We start from the raw sequence: 20,700 nt of genomic DNA, 5'->3' as shown, positions 1-20,700 counted from the left end.
ATCTGGAATACATTTTCTGCCTCTGTTGAAAAAAGAAGTAGCTAGCAAAACACAAAGAAATCTCGACGTTCATACCTGTCAAAATGTCTAAACTGGCATTGTTCAATGTGTATATTACTGAACGGCTAACAGCGGTGGCTGTGGAGATAGCCGGGGTGGTAGAGAGAACAATAACAAAATACCAGGAAGAAATCTCTCGTTCAAAGGAGGAGAACGAACGTCTTCGACGTCTGCTGGATTTCAAACTGCATAGAACAGGTTTGTTTCGATTTACATCAAACGAATCGGGTAGTTAGTTACTGATGTAAAGACCCACTACTTGCTCTGTTGTACTTGAATTCGCTAACTTGAATCAGCAGTATTTGGGGATTTATCCAACTGTAAACTACCTAGCTAAACATATTGTAAACAAAACACATTTTATTGCATGAGTTTCAAAGGACTATGGATAGGCCCAGTAATGTAGWAAACGAGTCGAATCCCAAGACCCTATCAACCAAGTCCAGGGCCTTTAATTATGATCGAGTCACGAGTCCCTTCCCAGTGAGCAAAATTATGTTGAAAATGCTTATTTTATACGTCTTTTCCAGACATCGAAAAAGGTAAACATTTTGTTTTGAATCAGTTGAAAATATGTATTTTCCGGATGTTGAAAACACTTATTTTCCTGGAGAAAGACTTATTTTACGGACGTTGAAAACACATATTTTAAAGACGTTGAAAATACATATTTTACAGACGTTGAAAATATGTATCTTACAGATGTTGAAAATACTTCTTTTTTTTATAATTGTTTCTATAGCCAGATTTTAAAATGTACATGCATTCACTTATATCCACTTCATTTTTTCTAACGCTTTTAAAACACTGAAGCCAAACATGGAAACTATTGCTACAACTTCCTCTGTGCTAGCGCATAATCATAATTAATATGCGCGCCACTAGAAATCCCTGCATTAGTATGTTTCTGTAACCTGATACATCATGACAAAATACATAATATTACTGTCCTGCTAATGTGCTTGGACCTTGTAGGCTAAACTGCCTAGAAAAACCCCATAACTGATCCAAATGGTTGCCCAATCAGGCAGGCAAGATCAAATCAAAGTTTATTTGTCACGTGCGCCGAATACAACAGGTGTTGACTTTACAGTGAAATGCTTACTTACAGGCTCTAACCAATAGTGCAAAAAAGCTATTAGGTGAACAATATGTAAGTAAAGAAAACAACAGTAAAAAGACAGGCTATATACAGTAGCGAGGCTATAAAAGTAGCAAGGCTACATACAGACACTGGTTAGTCAGGCTGATTGAGGTAGTATGTACATGTAGGTATGGTTAAAGTGACTATGCATATATGATGAACAGAGAGTAGCAGTAGAGTAAAAGTGGGGGTGGTGGGTGGCGGGACACAATGCAGATAGCCCGGTTAGCCAATGTGCGGGGGCACTGGTTGGTAAGCCCAATTAAGGTAGTATGTACATGAATGTATAGTTAAAGTGACTATATGATAAACAGAGAGTAGCAGCAGCATAAAAGAGGGGTTGGGGGGGGGGAACACAATGCAAATAGTCCGGGTAGCCATTTGATTACCTGTTCAGGAATCTTATGGCTTGGGGGTAAAAACTGTTGAGAAGCATTTTTGTCCTAGACTTGGCACTCCGGTACCGCTTGCCATGCAGTAGTAGAGAGAACAGTCTATGACTGGGGTGGCTGGGGTCTTTGACAATTTTTAGGGCCTTCCTCTGACACCGCCTGGTATAGAGGTCCTGGATGGCAGGCAGCTTAGCCCCAGTGATGTACTGGGCCGTATTTATTACCCTCTGTAGTGCCTTGCGGTCAGAGGCAAAGCAATTGCCGTACCAGGCAGTGATGCAACCGGTCAGGGTGCTCTCGATGTTGCAGCTGAAGAACCTTTTGAGGATCTCAGGACCCATGCCAAATCTTTTTAGTTTCCTGAGGGGAAATAGGTTTTGTCGTGCCCTCTTCACGACTGTCTTGGTGTGTTTGGACCATTCTAGTTTGTTGTTGATGTGGACACCAAGGAACTTGACGCTCTCAAACTGCTCCACTACAGCCCTGTCGATGAGAATGGGGGCGTGCTCGGTCCTACTTTTCCTGTAGTCCACAATCAGTTATTTCATTATTTTCAATGAATATGCATTGAAAACACCAGGCTTTTGGGCGGTTAATCAAATGACATAGGCTATTGACTACAGTTTACAGCCTAGACTAGAGTTTTGTACTCACTAGAAAACAATAATAACATTCTTCATTACATGTTGTTGCCTATGTAGGATTTATTTATTATTTATTTATTTAACCTTTATTTAACTAGGCAAGTCAGTTAAGAACAAATTCTTATTTACAATGATGGCCTACCCCGGCCAAACCCGGATGACGCTGGGCCAATTGTGCGCCGCCCTATAGGACTCCCAATCACGGCCGGTTGTGATACAGCTTGGAATCGAACCAGGGTCTGTAGTGACGCCTCTAGCACTGAGATGCAGTGCCTTAGACCGCTGCGCCACTCGGGAGCCTAACATTTTTTTGTGCCTAAAAAACTGAAATGATAGGGTAGCTTTAGTTAGTACCCGGGGACAACTTTGGGAGCGCACATAGTGTACAGTCGTGGCCAAAAGTTTGGAGAATGACACAATTATTAATTTCCACACATTTCCAGCAGTAAATAACAATAGCGGGCCTATTGGTGCTGGTACAGAGCCTATTGGTGCTGGTGTCAAGGGAATATGTACATGTAGGTAGAGTTATTAAAGTGACTATGAATTTCCACTTCCTGTTTGGAAGTTTGCCTGCCATATGAGTTCTGTTATACTCACAGACATAATTCAAACAGTTTTAGAAATTTCAGAGTGTTTTCTATCCAATAGTAATAATAATAAGCATATATTAGCATCTGGGACAGAGTAGGAGGCAGTTCACTATGGGCACGCGATTCATCCAAAGTGAAAATGCTTCCCCCTATCCCTAAAAAGTTAGTTACCCTGCCACATCTGACGAGCATCGGAGCCGGTGTGGTACGAATCGATCTTAGTCCTGTATTGACGCTTTGCCTGTTTGATGGTTTGTCGGAGGGCATAGCGGGATTTCTTATAAGCTTCCCGCTCCTTGAAAGCGGCAGCTCTACGTGTTAGCTCAGTGCGAATGTTGCCTGTAATCCATGACTTCTGGTTGAGGTATGTACGTACAGTCTCTGTGGGGACGACGTCATCGATTCACTTATTGATGTAGCCAGTGACTGATGTAGTGTACTCCTCAATGCCATCGGAGGAATCCCGGAAGATATTCCAGTCTGTGCTAGCAAAACAGTCCTGTAGTGTAGCATCCGCGTCATCTGACCACTTCCGTATTGAGCGAGTCACTGGTGCTTCCTGCTTTAATTTTTGCTTGTAGGCAGGAATCAGGTGGATAGAATTCTGGTGAGATTTGCCAAATGGAGGGCGAGGGAGAGCTTTGTACTCGTATCTGTGTGTGTGGAGTAAAGGTGGTCCAGAGTTTTTTCCCCCTCCTAATGGAGGGCGAGGGAGAGCTTTGTACTCGTATCTGTGTGTGTGGAGTAAAGGTGGTCCAGAGTTTTTTCCCCCTCTAATGGAGGGCGAGGGAGAGCTTTGTACTCGTATCTGTGTGTGTGGAGTAAAGGTGGTCCAGAGTTTTTTCCCCCTCTGGTTGCACATTTAACATGCTGATAGAAATTAGGTTAAACTGATTTAAGTTTCCCTGCCACTATGCGCGCCGCCTCTGGATGACTCTTTTCCTGTTTGCTTATGGCGGTACACAGCTCATTGAGTGTGGTTTTAGTGCCAGCATCGGTCTGTTATGGTATGTAGTAGAGGTCGACCGATTAATCGGAATGGCCGATTAATTAGGGCCGATTTCAAGTTGTCATAACAATCGGTAATCGTCATTTTTGGACACCGATTGTGGCCGATTACATTGCACTCCACGAGGAGACTGCGTGGCAGGCTGACTACCTGTTACGCGAGTGCAGCAAGAAGCCAAGGTAAGTTGCTAGCTAGCATTAAAACTATCTTATAAAAACAATCAATCTTAACATAATCACTAGTTAACTACACATGGTTGATGATATTACTAGTTTATCTAGCTTGTCCTGCGTTGCATATAAATCGATGCGGTGCCTGTTAATTTGTCATCGAATCACAGCCTACTTCGCCAAACGGGTGATGATTTAACAAGCGCATTCGCGAAAAAAGCACTGCCGTTGCACCAATGTGTACCTAACCATAAACATCAATGCCTTTCTTTAAAATCAATACACAAGTATATATTTTTAAACCTGCATATTTAGTTAATATTGCCTGCTAACATTCATTTATTTTAACTCGGGAAATTGTGTCACTTCTCTTGCGTTCCGTGCAAGCAGTCAGGGTATATGCAGCAGTTTGGGCCGCCTGGCTCGTTGCGAACGGTGTGAAGACCATTTCTTCCTAACAAAGACCGTAATTAATTTGCCAGAATTGTACATAATTATGACATAACATTGAAGGTTGTGCAATGTAACAGCAATATTTAGACTTAGGGATGCCACCCGGAACGGTTCCGTATTTCACTGAAAGAATAAAGTTTTTTTTTCTCGAAATGATAGTTTCCGGATTTTACCATATTAATGACCTAAGGCTCGTATTTCTGTGTGTTATTATGTTATAATTAAGTCTATGATTTGATATTTGATAGAGCAGTCTGACATTTTCATACTTTATGGTACATCATTGCAGTTTACATCCAATGGACAATAATGACTAATTTGATAACAATAATAAATTACTCATTGCACTGTTGTTGTAGCCCAGGTATAATAATTTCCTTGTCTAAAAACCTAGGCCTAATCAATAGTGGAGCTTTGCATGCCCGGGGACCACAGAGCGCAACCTGGAGGAACGGACTACAGATCTGCCATTTCAAAATCTGTTAATTTATTTTTCTTGCACTTTGTCGGGTAAATATTTGGCCTATAACCCTAATATTTAGCTAATAAATGACCTAATATCTAGCTAATATTTAGCTTCATACTACACATCATCAGCCTCTCTCTTCCAGCTGTTCCCATGCGCAACAGACTATAAGCTACACATGCCTCTCCGCAAAAGGCCATTCCTCTTCTTGTGAAATCCCAGAAAAAGCTATAGGCTACAAAAGCGACAGGACATTTATTTATATACTTTTTTTATACTAGGCCTAATAGCCTATTCGGGGAAAGAAGCAGGCTTGCTCTTGTTAATTGCTGAAAATATAACAAATAGTTGCACAGGACATACAGAAATGAGCACAGTGAAAAAGAAGACCCACAGGAATTGACAACCATTCCCTTGCAAACCACAATGGCATGCTGTAAAAGATGCACAGGCTAAACGGCATTTGTTGTTGAATTGCTACATTTAAATACATGTTACTATATTATTTTCATTAGGCCTACATTAACATTGAAGTATTATTTTGAGTTGTTACTATGACAATGAACACACCCTGAAAGCACAGAATGGTCTGAACCAGTATTTGTGCGATAGAGACCTCATGAATGGTCTTGTTACCACCTTATTAATAGTAAACGTGCAGTGGGGTGCCTTGATCAGTTGATTGACACTTGTAGTGTGGCTGCTCACCAGCGTTTTATGGTTATGTAGCCTATAGWTAGTTTATCATTATAGTTATTGGCTTGGTGGATGGCCCGCGCCTTAACTCTGACACAACACAACTAACATTATTATCACAACAGAACTAGCCTACTAGTAAGTCTAGCTAACGTTAGCAAACTTGAATGAAATAAAATTATACTTATATTTGTTTACTTGGCTTTAATACTCTGTAAATTGACTCTTTTTCAAATAATTTACCCTGGCAAGTTTAGGGAAGTAGAGCGGAAGTCGAATCCATCACTTCCTTTGTTTGGCTGTTCCCATAGCAATATTAGAAAATGAGATGTATACATGTCAATGAAGAAAGCATTATGTCACATTCAACTTTTTTTCCCTTTTTTTTCACATAAAATAGGAAAACTGACCAAACTGAAGACTGCAGTATGGCCGCTATGATGTTCAAAGTAATCCAACCTACAGAATAAACCAACAGACCACTTCAACTACAATAACATTCTTAGCAACGGTTACATAAATGTTTTCTTGCTATGACTGTGATATGTTGTTTATCTACCTTAGTTGAATGCACTGAGTGTAAGTTGCTCTGGATAAGAGCGTCTGATGAATGACCAAAATGGTAGGGTATTATTCTAATGAGCTCCACCCTAAACAAGTACACATTTGGTTGGTCCGGATCAGACCAAAGCCTAGACGTCTATGATTCGTTCAGATGTGTTTCACACGTTTCAGCAGCACAGTTCAGTACAGCCCAGTAGAGTACAGTAAAGTAGAGTTTAATTCAGTAGAGTACATTGTACTATACTTTACTGTACTCCGTGCTCTACTGTATTGTACTGTACCATACTTTTATTTACTGTAATGTATTGTACTCTGCTGTACTGTGCTGTCAACTTGTGAAACATAGATGTCTATGATTGGTTCAGATTTAGACGGGCTGGTCCGTGGACATTGAAATCAATTCCGGGGCCCAAAAAAGACGTTCAGAAGACGTGGGCGTCAGTCCATGCTTACTGGGTTGTTAGTGCTCAATGATACATTTAGTAACATGAAAAGCTGGATAACTTTTACTGTCTTGCACATTGGTAAGGCTAGCAGCAAATAAAGTAGCTATCTGACATTTGCTGTTGTAGCTAGCATGTTGAATAATGCAAGGGAGAGAGAATTTCTGACAACAAAGTCACTACTGGTCAAGTCCGAATTGAGTCATGAAAATCGTGTCCTGGACTTGAGTACTACAACACTGGATAGGCCTATGTTATTTACTTTAAAATTGTTCAAATATGTATTGATCGGGCTTCCTGAGTGGCACAGCTGTCTAAGGCACTGCATTGCAGTGTTTGAGGCGTCACTACAGACCCGGGTTCGATCCCCTGCTGTGTCGCAGGCGGCCACAACCAGGAGACCCATGAGGCGGMCCACAATTGGCCCTGCATCGTCCGGCCGGGATGTCTTTGTCCCATCGAGCACGAGCGACTCTTGTGGCGGGCCGGGCACATGCAGTGTGTCAAGAAGCAGTACGGCTTGGCAGGGTCGTGTTTCGGAGGAAGCATGGCTCTTGACCTTCGCCTCTCCTGAATCCATACGGGAGTTGCAGCGATGGGACAAGACTGTAGCTACCAATTTGGATATCACGAAATTGGGGAGAAAAAAGTGGTAAAAAGTAAATAAATAAAATACTAATGTGTATTGATCACATATTTATCCCTTTCCCCACTTTTTTTCTAGACCCCCAGCAGCTCACGCTCCCAGTCTCTGAAGAGGAGGTTCCCCCTGAGCGGCAGCACGGTGAGCAGAAGTGGGGCCCCAATCTGGGGCAGAAGGGCCCAGAGTCCACACAGATTAAAGATGAACAAGAGGAAATCGGGACAAATCAGGAGGAAGAGCAGCTTGAAAGGCTAGAATCTGATACCAACGACTCCATATTCACTGTCTGTGAGGAAAGAGACAGTAACCCACCTTATCCACCCTATCACATGGATTTCTCAAGCCACACTTTCGAGGTCAAAGAGGATGATGTGTTATGCATCCTCATTCCTAAAGAGATCAAAACTGAGCCTGATGGAGAGGACTACACAGTATCAGAAGCAACCAGTGCCTCTCAGTCCCTATCAGAAGGATATCTAGGCTGTTCTGCAGCTCAGAGTGAAAACAGCGGAAGTGACAACGAGGTGGAGAGTGGGGGACAACCGTCCGGGTCAAAGCCACTGGAATCATCCAGAAAATGGGCAAAGAAAGAACTACGCTTCCATACCGTTGCTGGAGGCAGGGCGACCACAAATGCTTCTCCTTATTGTTGCAAGTTGTGTGGAAGTACATTTGTGTACATTGGTCCTTTAGTTAACCATGTGAAAAATGTACACACAAAGCATACGAAAATGTGCGGTGTGTGTGAAGAAGTCTTTGAGTCCATGGCAAGTCTGACAGATCACCTGCAAACCCACATAAAAGCAACACGTACTTGTAATGTTTGTGGCAAATGCTTCCCTAGTGATGCTAATCTGAGAACACACATGGTGTCTCACACAGGAGAGAAACAGTATCAATGCAAAGAATGTGGGAAATGCTTCAAAACTAAGGGATATATGAAATTGCATATGAGACTTCACACGGGGGAGAAACCATTTCAGTGCAAAGAATGTGGAGAAAGTTTCACTTGTAATGGATACTTGAAAGCACATATGAAGTTCCACACAGGGGAGAAATCATATCGGTGTAAGGACTGTGGGCAAGACTTTGACCAGAAAACACAACTGGAAACACATATGTGGACTCACAGAGGTGAGAAACCACATGGTTGCAAGCAGTGTCCCAAAAGCTTCAAGCGCAAGGAAGAACTGACCAGACACACAGCGGTTCACACAGGAGAGAGACCTTTCAAGTGCACTGTGTGTGGACATTGCTTTGCCACCCCAGGCAACCTGACACAACACCTGACCACTCACTCTGGAGAGAAACCGTATCGGTGCAAATTCTGTGGCAGATGCTTTAGAAATAATCCGCTACTTAAAAGTCACCTGAGGAACCGTCACAAATTTCATGAAAGTGCCTGATTCTCAGAAGATGACTTAAAGAACAAGTTAACTTTTACAACCAAATCTCTATTTTTGATGTAAATAGCATGTTCTTGAAGAGTACAGACACCTTTTTTGTGATTTTGCATGTTTTTGAGAAACTTAACACAAATGGCAAATCACTTCCTCATCCTCGTTGTGTAGTATGCAGTCCCTAAAAAACAGGAACAAAGGCTCGAAAAACACCCAAATGTGTACTTTTAGTTCATTCCGAACTTTATCCACAATGTTATATTACCTTGCACGAGTCATTTCCCTTATCCAGCTGTTCCATTTTCTGTGTAGCCTGCTGCTACATAACTGCCAAAATAAAGGAAACACCAACATAAAGCATCTTAATATGGCATTGGGCCACCACGAGCCGCCAGAACAGCTTCTATACTCCTTGGCATAGATTCTACAAGTGTCTGGAACTTCCTGTGTGGAAGCACCCCATGCTTTCAATATAATATTTTATTGGTCACATACACATTTAGCAGATTTATTGCGGGTGTAGCGAAATGATTGTGCTCCTAGCTCCAACAGTGCAGTAGTATCTAAAAATGATTCACAACAATACACACATCTAAAAGTTAAATCATAGAATTTATAATATTATAAATATTAGATTGAGCAATGTCGGAGTGGCATTGACTAAAATACAATAGAATAGAATACAGTTTACATATGAGAGAGTAAAGCAGTATGTAAACATTATGTAAACATTATTAAAGTGACAAGTGTTCCATTATTGAAGGGGCCAGTGATTCCAAGTCTGTAGATAGAGCAGCAGCCTCTAAGGTGAAGGCTTGCGTAACCAGGTGGAAGCCGGCTAGTGATGGACTGAAAAACAGCTTATATCGGTCCCAGCTTTGATGCACCTCTACTGACCTCGCCTTCTGGATGATAGTGGGGTGAACAGGCCGTGGCTCAGGTGGTTGATGTCTTTGAAGATCTTTTTGGCCTTCCTGTGACATTTGGTGCTGTTGGTGTCCTGGAGGGCAGGTAGTTTGCCCCAGGTGATGCGTTGGACAGAGCACACCACCCTCTGGAGAGCCTTGCGGTTGCGGGTGGTGCAGTTGCCCTACCAGGTGTTGATACAGCCCGACGGGATGCTCTCAATTATGCATCTGTAAAGGTTTGTGAGGGTTTAAGGTGCCAAGCCAAATTTCTTCAGGCTCCTGAGGTTGAAGAGGCGCTATTGCGCCTTCACCACACTGTCTTTGTGGTTGGACCATTTCAGAACGTCAGTGATGTGTACGCCGAGGAACTTGACGCTTTCCACCTTCTCCACTGCGGTTCCGTCGACGTGGATAGGGCCGTGCTCCCTCTGCTGTTTCCTGAAGTCCACAATCAGCTCCTTTGTTTTGTTGACGTCGGGTGAGAGGTTAATTTCCTGGCACCCCTCTCCCAGGGCCCTCACCTCCTCCCTATATACTTTGTATCTCTTGTTTACTCAAGACTTTCCTTTATTTTGGCAGTTACATGTAGAATAGACAGAGGTATTGCTGGAGTCGCAACAAAATGTTGCGGATAAAGTTCTGAATGACACGATATCTAAAGACCTGCATCACTATACTGAGAGCATTGCCGTTAATAAAATGACATTTGGGTGTTTTTGGAGCATTTGATCATGTTTTTTCAGGGCCCCCATACTACACAATGGGGAAGTGATTTGCTGTTTAGTGTAAGTTTCTCAAAAACATGTGAAATCACAAAAAGGTTTCCTGGACCCTTTTATAACATGCCATTTACATCAAAAATAAAGATTTGGTTCTAAAAAAATAACTTCTCCTTTAAGTTTAAAATAGACACTGTCTTTTGGTTGGTGGTGCATTAGAACATACTGTACAATAGAATCTATAAAACAATGTAGTAGATGCTCTCTGTCAGGCTATGCCTTCAGTCAGAGTTGTGAATACTAATCTGCTTTTTACTATTAAATAAAGGCCTTCTATATATATATTCCCATGAGAGCACACTATTTTCATTTTTGTGAAGGATAACACATTTTTAACTGACAAAACTGTCCCTGTACATTCTTTATATWAAAAAAAATGGGTTCAGGGGGATGTAAATGTTTTTCATATTATATGGATGCTACAGAGTACAGTGAACCTTCTATTGAGGTATGGTTGTTTTATTTACATTCCATTAGGAGTATGCACAGGCACAAAACCATTTTGAAGGTAGACTCAGTGAAATGTTGCCATGAGCTGCACTGCAGATATTGGGGTGAGTGAGATGCACAACTTCACTTTCACACAGTATGTGTGCAGGACCAAAACAGCGGAGAAGTTGYGCTTCAACACTATTGTTGTGGAAATTGACCTACTGTGCTGTTTACTTTCAGCATCTACATCAGGAATGGGCAACTCCAGTCCTCGGGAGCCTGATTAGTGTCACACTTTTGTCCCAGCTAACACATCTGACTCCAATAATCAACTAATCATGATCTTCAGGTTAGAATGCAATTAGTTTGATCAGCTGTGTTTGCTAGGGGTGGGGGAAAAGTGTGACACCACTCCGGCACCCAATGACTGGAGTTGCCCATCTCTGAGCTATGGTGTTTTCTTCTGAGGTTTAACAGCGGTTAGCATCCAATTTGTTGCATTACCGCCACCTACTAGACTGGAGTACAACTCCCTGAAACTTTACTTGAAAAGAAAAATGTACTAAATAAATACCCTACCATCTAACACTATACTCACAAATTTCAAAATTATATAAAATAAAATGAACACCCCCCTACTCTTAATTAAATGCATTTACTCCTACATCATGCCATCACCCTGACAGGATGGGACATCACCACACATACTGTAACTCTTCTGCTGTCAAGTCTCGCACACTCAAATACCTCTGCAGCTGCCACCACAACCTCAATTTTCTGAGACTTCCGGTCCATCCCTGCAGTACAATTGATAACCATTGCTTTAAATGCTAAAAATCCAATCTTACTGAAATGTATTTCACTTTTTGGTCTATCCCTCTGTACTGGTATATCTCTACTACTCTCACCACTCCTTCCCCTTAACCCATCTTCCTCTACTTTCTTCACTGCCTCAGCATGACAACTTCTGCTTTACTCTAACCCTGGAAACCTCAACCTGCCTCTCTCGCACGGGACATTTCTGATCCCCAGCTCCATGGGCACCCCTACAATTAACACATTCCACTACTTTCCACAATACTACACATTCCTTTGTCTCATACCCTTCTGCACATTTCTCACACAATGGACCCTCCCTCCTAAACACTAATGCCACGTGCCCATAAGCTTGACACCTGTAACATCTTAATGTATTTGGCACATACACTCATACAGGATAACTTGTATCCTAACTTCACTTTGTCAGGCAAAGACTCAACTTCAAAACTCAAGAGAACAGACAATGAATCTTGTTTCCCGCTCTCGCCACCCTGTCTGCGTCGCATCAAACGATGAGCATCACATACACCGGGAATCTTTGCGCCCAGCTGGTCAACATTTATATCTACTGCTACCTCAGTTATCACTTCTTTCATTGGTGCCCTTTTCTTGAGAACGAAACAATTCACTTTTCTTGMCCCCATTCGATTTACTTCGAGCGCATTCTTCCTCTGCCCAACAGAAACACAAACAATTATTACTAGACCACTTCTAGTTACCCTCACCGATTCCACATGACCCAACTCTTTTTTTCACCCACCACGAAACCACAAATTAATCAGCCAAAAGGTAAGAGTCCAGGAACTTTACTCCTACTGTCAGACTCTTCTTCATCCTGATCCTTGGTGCATACCTCGGTCTCCGATAACTTTACCCTCATTCACTTCCATTTATCCTCCTGTCTTCAGCTCCCTCTGCTTATACTTTCTATCATTCTTCTTTGACAAACCAACTCCCTTTTTTCCACCATTTTTATCCAACTCAAGCTCACTATTTTAGACCTCTTCTACCTCTCTTTTTCCCTCCATCTCCATTCCTCCTCTGTTTTCCAAGTACACGTCTCCTCATGATAATACTACCACTCCATCCCTGACACCCATCTTGTACTTGCTTTCTCTATGGACTCAATTTTACTCTTCCGGAGTCCCTGATCTATGTCATATCGCTGTCTACCTTTAAAACATACAAAATAAAATCTAAACAAATATCACTTAATTATTTTCACTTTTAGAAACGCATGTTTGATAATTAACTAAGATATATTGATTGTTGTTAACTGTGCATACTTTCTAGCATTTTTACTTTCATAATTAATTTAGTTTACTGGACACAATGAGAACGGATGACAACTCTTATTTTGAAAGAGTGACAAAATCCAGAAGTAGCATCACGTCACGTGATTAAGAGGATATTTAAGCTCCTGGCGCGAGTTGGCGAGAAAGGAAAGTGACTTCCGAGAAATAAAGAAGTAAACCAATCTGATCCCACTCTCGGGAAGCTGCCAAAACTGTGAGGTACATTATTATATGGTAGTATAAAATGTTGAATTTCTCTCCGGTCAAATACGCTCAAGTCAATAAGTGTATTACACGAATGATAGCGCCTTTTTTGTGACAAAAAAATGAATGTTAGCCAATACTGTGTTAGCTAAAGCCAGCTAGTTACTTGTTTTAGCCGGTTTGGTTTCTGATTTTGATCCTTTCTATTTTACTAACTAGCTCATTTGGTCCGCGTTAGTATCTTTTGGAGCAAGMCATTGATAATGTTAACTATGTAGACAGTTATTACTTAACCTGGCCGCATACCAAAGATCCTGAACTTTCTGCTTTTGTTTGTGGCGGTACATTGCCAGCCATTTTTGGCGGGGTTTTTTCCTCGGCGGAGATGGGAAGTCTGTTAGACTGTGACAATTATAGAACGCTATTACAGTATCAACAGACATTCTTGGCTACATTTTTAACGACTTAACTTATCATTCTTAAGTCACTTTTTTTTTTTTCGAGTTGTAAATTGCCTTTAGGATTTACAGTGTACCTTTCTYACCAGGTCTTGTCAATAAAATGTCCATTAGGAAAATGAAACCTGGGAATAAAGCCTCTGCGAACATAAAGGTAAGCAAATAATATATATGCCAATCCCCAGTCTAGTGCTGAGATATCAATGTGTTTMGTAGCAGACTACTACTGTACTGTCAAGTTAATTAACGAAGTATTATGTGCAAGGAGGCGAAACCTTACAATTCAGCAAGTTATCTGAAGTGGTTTTAACCCACAGATCCTTCATGCACCTCCAGAATTGGAACTCAACGTTTTGAAATTCATGACTCTTACCTTGTGCCTGTTACTATTGTTAGGGTTAAGTTTGCATACTCACTGACTTGTAGTTTCCCATAATTAGCTTTTTAAGACTAGTTCCCATAGTAATTAATTGGTTAGTGTCAGCGGGTAAGATGATGACCTGGGGAAAAATTGCGGCCTGTGGGAATTGGAAGGCAATCGGCCCATGCATGCAGTTGTGCTAAGCACAGGGTAAGCCTGCCCTTTCCCACACCTGCCTGTGCAATCCGGTCAGTTACCAGAGGTGGGACCAAGTCATTGTTTTGTAAGTCTCAAGTCTTGACCAACAAGTCTCAAGTTCTGAACTGAGTTTCGAGTCCTAAACAAGTCATGTGCTCTTCACAAAATGTAATACCATTTCATATTTTTAACAAGAGTAATAGTATTACATTTACGCAAATCATGATTGCTTTTAAAAATATATTTATTACTTTCCAAAAACGTTATATTTCCATGGAAATACATGGGTAGCCATGAACAAGACCCCCTCCCCCATAGCGATCGGGGCTCAATCGGGCGATGTAGGCTTGTACACAATCGCCCAACCTTAACACACACACACACACCCTCTGTGTGTGGTTACAGTAGGCTAACGTATGTCAATGGTTTTAGGAACAGCAGTAACATCAGGCAGGATTTAGGCTACCAACTGCCTAGCCAGTTGTAGCTATATCTTGGGTGCAATGTTCACGTTTCCGTATTGACTGACTGTGGAGGCTCATTGATTTAACATTACGTTAGCCTACATGCTACACTAGCAAAGATATAAATTATATAGCAGTCGGCTATATTAGCCACGACTTACCGTTCTTTTGTGCATCTTCAAATGTCGAACAAAGCTGGAAGTTGTTGCGCCTCCGTCTGTAATTCTCTTCCCGCATGTTTTGCAATTCGCAATCCGTTGTTTTTGTTGATACAGCGTGCTCTTTATACCTGAAAATAATTTTGGGTATCTTTCCAAGGGATCCATCTGAATTCACCTGCCGACATTCCTCTGCACTGCCACACGCAACTTTTTCTCAGTTGGCACAATTTGGTTGGCTGCTGTCCGATTCAAACTGTAATCTGTTAAATGAAGAGTTGATGCGCTGCGCACTTAAAAAAAAAAACAATAATAATAATAATAATAGCATCAATTTTAATATCTGTTTGGGGAGCGTATCAAGTCGGGTCAAGTCAAAAGGCTCAAGTCCAAGATAAGTCACAAGTCATTGGTGTCAAAGTCCTGTTGCAAGTCATCATATTTGTGACTCGAGTCCACACCTCTGGGTACCAGACCTGGGTTCAAATACAATTGAAAATTGGCTTTAGCCTGCCTGGAGTGCCAGGGAGACTGGGTGGGGGGGTATTGGATTGTTTAGGCTCTTCTATTGGCTCTTCTATTGGTTCCATTGCAACAAAGTTCAAACATAGCATGTGATTWAAAAAAAATGCTATTTGAACCACGGTCTGCCTTCATGTGAGACGAAGTGCCATTCAGACACTTCACTTATTTGCTATCCCAGAGGTGACAGAGTAACCAGAGTAGGGTTTGTTGAATGGCCCTGGTAAACACTGAGTGTGCTCATTGTTGAGGTCAGGGAGAGGGTTGTTTGTTTCCACCAATGTTGCACCTGAATGGTTTTTCATGGAGAGGGGTGTAACACTTCTGACTGGTTTTGTATAGAATCACATGAGCACAGGCTTTTTGTTGACTTGTTACACAATTATCCAACTACTGGATTAAACTTTAAATGTGTTTGTCTTGTTTTATTTCAGAGCTTTTTTGGTGGATCCATTCAAGACATGGGACCTTCAAGGAAAACTCTGCAAGTCCTCCAGCAAGCTGCAGTCAATAAGAACCTTGGCAGAGTAATGCTGGTATGTCCTGGGCACTGTCGCACAAATTGGTGTATTTGGCTAACCATGTTGTATTTTGGGGGGGTGTCAGTGTTAATATTGCGTATTCTTTCCATGTCTTTGTTTGCATAATTTCCAATCCCCTTTGATTTATACATTTCCCTCTAACCCTACCACCCCGCCAACTTATCTTACCACTTCTACCGCTCTATCGAGCCAGTTATGATTTATAACGGTTTCATTTAATTTGTCTTCATCTCAATCACTGTCATGTGGGTAATCAAAATGCTATCTAATTGATACAAACCTAAAGTAAGTTAACTTCTATTGCCATTGCCAACTATGTAAAAATAGCCCACATTGCAGGTAGAAAATATCCTATAAATCACATTGGCTACACATGGTCTGTCAGCAACGAACTTGAAAGGTCATATTAATTTGGGGTCCTGCCTGCAATGTGCTAGTGAACTTGCTACATTGTGCGCGTCCTTAATTAACATTGACAGGGGTGCTCCAAACAAAAGACGATGACTAAATTGGCAGGACTTGTAGTAACCGAACTTGTTTCTCACAAGGGTAGTGTAGGATTTGGACTGCAAACATTGTGGCCACTCTGACATTGAGAACAGGAAGACTGTAAATAATAATATTTTATTCATTAAAATAAATGGCTAACCTAACATTGTAGATTAAAAATGATAGAAATTCCTGGTAAATGTACTGCTGGTCATATTTGTTAAAATATAATCAAACAATTCACACACTGTTATGAGATGACTGCATATATTGGGCGGGGGGGGGGGCAATTCTGGAGTGAAGTGCATCTGGGCGCATGGTCAATCCGTCTGCATTGGCCATGCAGCATTTACGGTGATATGGCTGGAGCAGAAGTTTGGACATTCATACTACTTCGCAGAGCTGTTGTCAAGGAAATTAGTTTGTTTATATAGGATGTACCGCCCCCACCTACTGTCAACCAGTCATGTCAATGCGGCGCTATACAAAGCCTTCCGCATTATTACATTTTGGGCAATTTGGTACAGAGCTTTTTCTTTTTTKGGGGCTCTGCAATTGCGTCACACCCTCCTATATGGAGTCTCTGACCACGTTTTCAAATCAAGCATAAATTGGCTTTTAGTCTAGGCCTCTGCAATGGATTAGTTTACTGAGGTATGCGCACCTATGTGTTACTGCTCAACTAAAACATTCTCGGTCGACTAGGACCAAACAATCGACCAGTCGCCTAATTGGGCTCAGCCCTAAAAACAACTGTCTCCAGCAAAATCTGCAGTAATGGGATGACTGTGTCCCCATATACATTACTTTCTATTGGTTGCTAGAATTTTGTATAATTTAAATTGAAAGATTTAATTTTGGAGCAGGCGTTGTATCAGTTCGTTAGTCATGTGCCACGGAATCGACATTGCACGTTTCTTCCCAACTGTTTGCAACCTGTGGCGCAGCTGTCATTTTATTGGTAAATGGTCTACCAACAACTGATGTGCTGATCAAGTAATTCTTAGTTTTTGTTGGAAAGGGGGTTGCCAAAAGAAAACAGTGGAATGCAGAACAAGGGAAGGGCTCAAAGAGGGTGAAGGCTGAAGTTGCCGTCAAATCTATAAACACAGAAAATGAAAATCTACCTGATGGCGTTACCAAGGAGGCCTATGAACTAATGGTCAAAGGTATGTTTGTATTCAAAGAATTTTAAGCATTAACTGTTTTATGGCTGGCCATGATCCTAATCCCATTTATCACATCCATGTTTCACGAATGGACTATACATTTAGACAAAATAAACCATGTCGTACTTTTAATCCCATACAATTAAATCTATATTCTCTCATTAATCTCTAATGGTTGTTCAATTGAAATGGCCTACCCCCTCTGTTTCAGAAACCCCTCCCTCCTCTTACTGGAAGGAGGTAGCTGAGGAGAGACGAAAAGCACTCTACAACGTTCTCCAGGAGAATGAGAAAGTGAGTTAATCACTGATTGAAAACTGACTAATGTGTAGCCATCAACTTGTCCCTTTCCCACGGTGCAATTTGTCAAAATCAGTCTGAGTGTTAGTCTGTTTTTCACATTCTTGTGGCATTTTGATCCCAGGTTGTTTGAATATAGTGCCTTGACTTAAGCTGATAGTGGGGTCTGAAATGAACTTTTTTAGCTGATGGTGAAGYCTGAAACTGTACATTTCTCAAACTGACTATCACCTTGTTTGATTAGTTGCACAAAGACATTGATGCCAAGGATGAGCAGATAGTCCAGCTGAAGACAGAGAATGACGAGCTTCAGGAGCTGGCCCAGCACATAAATCACATGGCTGACATGATAGAGGTAAGTAGTGTGAAATTGATGCAACATAAAGAGGTATTTGTCTGTCTATGCTGGATGCTTTTAAACTTAAGGTTGCTTGTGATGTTCAAAGCTCATTCTGTCTCCTCAGAGGTTGACTGGAAAGAGTCCGGAAAGTCTGGATGACTTGAGAGAGATCACCCTTGGTACCGAAGATGAGTTGAAAGAGCTAGATGAATCTGATGACCAATGTACCAGCAGTGATTTCACACCCGGGGCTGATGTCTTGGATGATGTCACAGAACAGGAAGATGAACCCTCAGAGGATGATTGAGTGACAGAACTGGTGCACTGAAAATCAACTTTGCGAGATGTCTGGACTGTTATAGACTTGCCATTCTGGCACTGATGCCTGTAGTTGCTTTATATATTTTCTCTGCTTACATCTGAAGAGATACTTGTGCCTTATTTGTGTATGATTTTTATTTTGATTAACCACAACAGCTTACCACCCGATTTATGAAAAGGGAAGTTTCCCTTGTTTTTATCTTTGCTGTTTAAGTCTATTTGTGTTAACCTATGTTTGAGAAATGTTCATTATAGTGCTGTTTTAATGCACTCTGTACATATGCTTCAGGACTTCTGTGAAATAAACATTTTTTTTTTACTTGTCTTTTTTAATTTCTCAAACTTCCAAAAGAATAGTGATGTTGGTTGGCCTATGTTTAAACCTGACCTCAAACAAAGTTTGCTTAAGAGCCATAGTTTTGCGCTGTACCCTGTGCTGTAACAACCTGTGGTGCCCAGAACCCTAGCATGCAGAGCAGTTCCCTGGCGTAGTTCTTCGGCCAGCCGTACCAGTCCTGTCCCTCCAGAGCCTCTAGGGTCAGCCTCAGGCTCTGTGACTCCACCAAGGTGCGTATAACTGGGATGTTGTTACAACACAGGATGTTGAGCAAGTAGCAGCTCCACATTTTAGCCTTGGTGGATAGAGACAGTGGGCAGGTGGGGTCCATCAGCTCCTGTAGGAGAAGATGTACTAAATTGTCAAACAAATTTTGGCTTGGAATTTTATGGCTTCAATGCTTTGCTCAAGGCCACAATGGCAGGTGACCATCTACAGCCAGAATTAACTGCTGTCCCTGCCTGCTGCTCTAACCTCCAGGCCCTTTAAACTTGAACTCTACCACAATGCCAGTTCCACTGCATTTAATTGTTCCCCTCTAATCAAGGACTGCTTTAGACCTGGGACACCAGCTGGGTGCAATGAATTATCAGAACAGAACCAGCAGGCTCTGGACCTCCTAGGGTAAGTGAATAACATTTCTCTAGGCTACCTGTAGTGTGGCGTAGAGGCCCATTGCGTGTGCCTGCTTCTGGTTGGTCAAGTGGACATAACAGACCCCTGATAGCCCCTCCAGCACAGAGATCCTCTGGTCATCTGACAGGCTGTGCTGCTTGAGGAAGTCTGCCATGGCTGGCATGTACTCTGCAGCACAGGTTGCTGCTGCATAGCCACCTGGGGAAATGGTTTAATACTTTTCAGAGGCAGAGTACCTTTTTAGTAGCTACATATCAAATATTGACACACGATGGCTTTGCAATGTGCTCTGATTTCACAAGACAGTGACTATAATCTTGGCGTTTATTTGAGCAGTGCAGTGGTGCCAAACACATGCATTTAGCTGTCATGTAATTTATTCATTTAATTAGCATACACGGAGACCAAAACAATTCATTGTGTAATTATTCCCCAACAGGTCAAATTAGCCTACCGGAGTTATACCTCACCACGACAATTTGGCACAATTGGATGTCGAAACATTTAGCAGACGCTCTTATCCAGAGTGACTTACATGAGCAATTAGGGTTAAAGGGTGTAACTAAACCCCAAATTCAGCCTCTGCCCAACCCATTCAAATTAATAAAATGCGTTCTGGTGTGAAGTTGTGGGTGGGTGAAATTGCTTATGAATAATTTTGGGGTGGGTAAATGTAGTTGTACCTGATCCCAACACTTTCTCACTAAAGCATAMTTAGAAGTCCACTGGCATGCTCTGATAAAATAATGTCCATCGGCAAATCTGTCTTGCCAGTTAGCTCACTGTGGTAACGCGCAGAGTCCTTGACGTCGATTTCCACTTGCACTGTAAATTCAAATCCCCAATGGGGTGCTAAAACGATGCTAAACGTAGATATGCATATTGCAATATTGTTGGGAAAGTGCAATCACCTTAAATGAAGGTTAGGGGCTCAGTTCAATCCAACCCGCATTGCAGTATTTACACAGTGGCTCTTTCTCCAATGGTCAAATTAACTCTGGGTACTCTTAGCTCATGTGGGTTTAGAATTCTCAAACATTGAAGTATGAGCCACGTGTGGTGACGTACTAAGCTAAAAATCAGTCATAGCACTTGGGTAAAACATACAATGGGTTGACATGACCACCGTTGTCATCTATTTCTTGTTATAGTGGATGTAGCTACAAATAAAACGTATAATCCCAATAGCCTACGTGGTTTTTATTATTTGTGAAAGCATAAATGAAACTAAGCAAAAAAATGTAATTTGGGCATGCAGAAATTACCTTAAGGCCTTCTTTATTTTATGTCA

At 41.6% G+C, this 20,700-nt stretch overlaps 1 protein-coding gene across 5 annotated transcripts; it reads left to right on the top strand.

Annotated features, from left to right (window-relative positions):
* Positions 1–66: 66 nt before the first annotated feature.
* Positions 67–18,755, top strand: LOC111955602 (zinc finger protein OZF). 5 transcript variants are annotated; one of them, XM_023975818.3, is made up of 7 exons: positions 67–258; positions 13,662–13,726; positions 15,710–15,811; positions 17,328–17,475; positions 17,687–17,769; positions 18,020–18,130; positions 18,240–18,755. In XM_023975818.3, exons 1-7 carry the CDS (start codon positions 84–86, stop codon positions 18,420–18,422), a joined length of 867 nt encoding a protein of 288 aa, XP_023831586.1. In that variant the 5' UTR covers positions 67–83; the 3' UTR covers positions 18,423–18,755. The 5 variants fall into 5 exon arrangements, with proteins under 5 accessions (XP_023831586.1, XP_023831585.1, XP_023831587.1 ...); XM_023975819.2 differs by lacking the exon at positions 67–258 and adding an exon at positions 13,022–13,129; XM_023975820.2 differs by lacking the exon at positions 67–258 and adding an exon at positions 13,040–13,124.
* The last annotated feature ends 1,945 nt before the right edge of the window (positions 18,756–20,700 follow it).

This window comes from Salvelinus sp. IW2-2015, linkage group LG31 (assembly GCF_002910315.2).
Source record: "Salvelinus sp. IW2-2015 linkage group LG31, ASM291031v2, whole genome shotgun sequence".
Classification (NCBI taxonomy): Eukaryota; Metazoa; Chordata; class Actinopteri; order Salmoniformes; family Salmonidae; genus Salvelinus; species Salvelinus sp. IW2-2015.
Note: the sequence above shows the minus strand (reverse complement) of the source record. Positions and strands in the feature narration are given on the sequence as shown.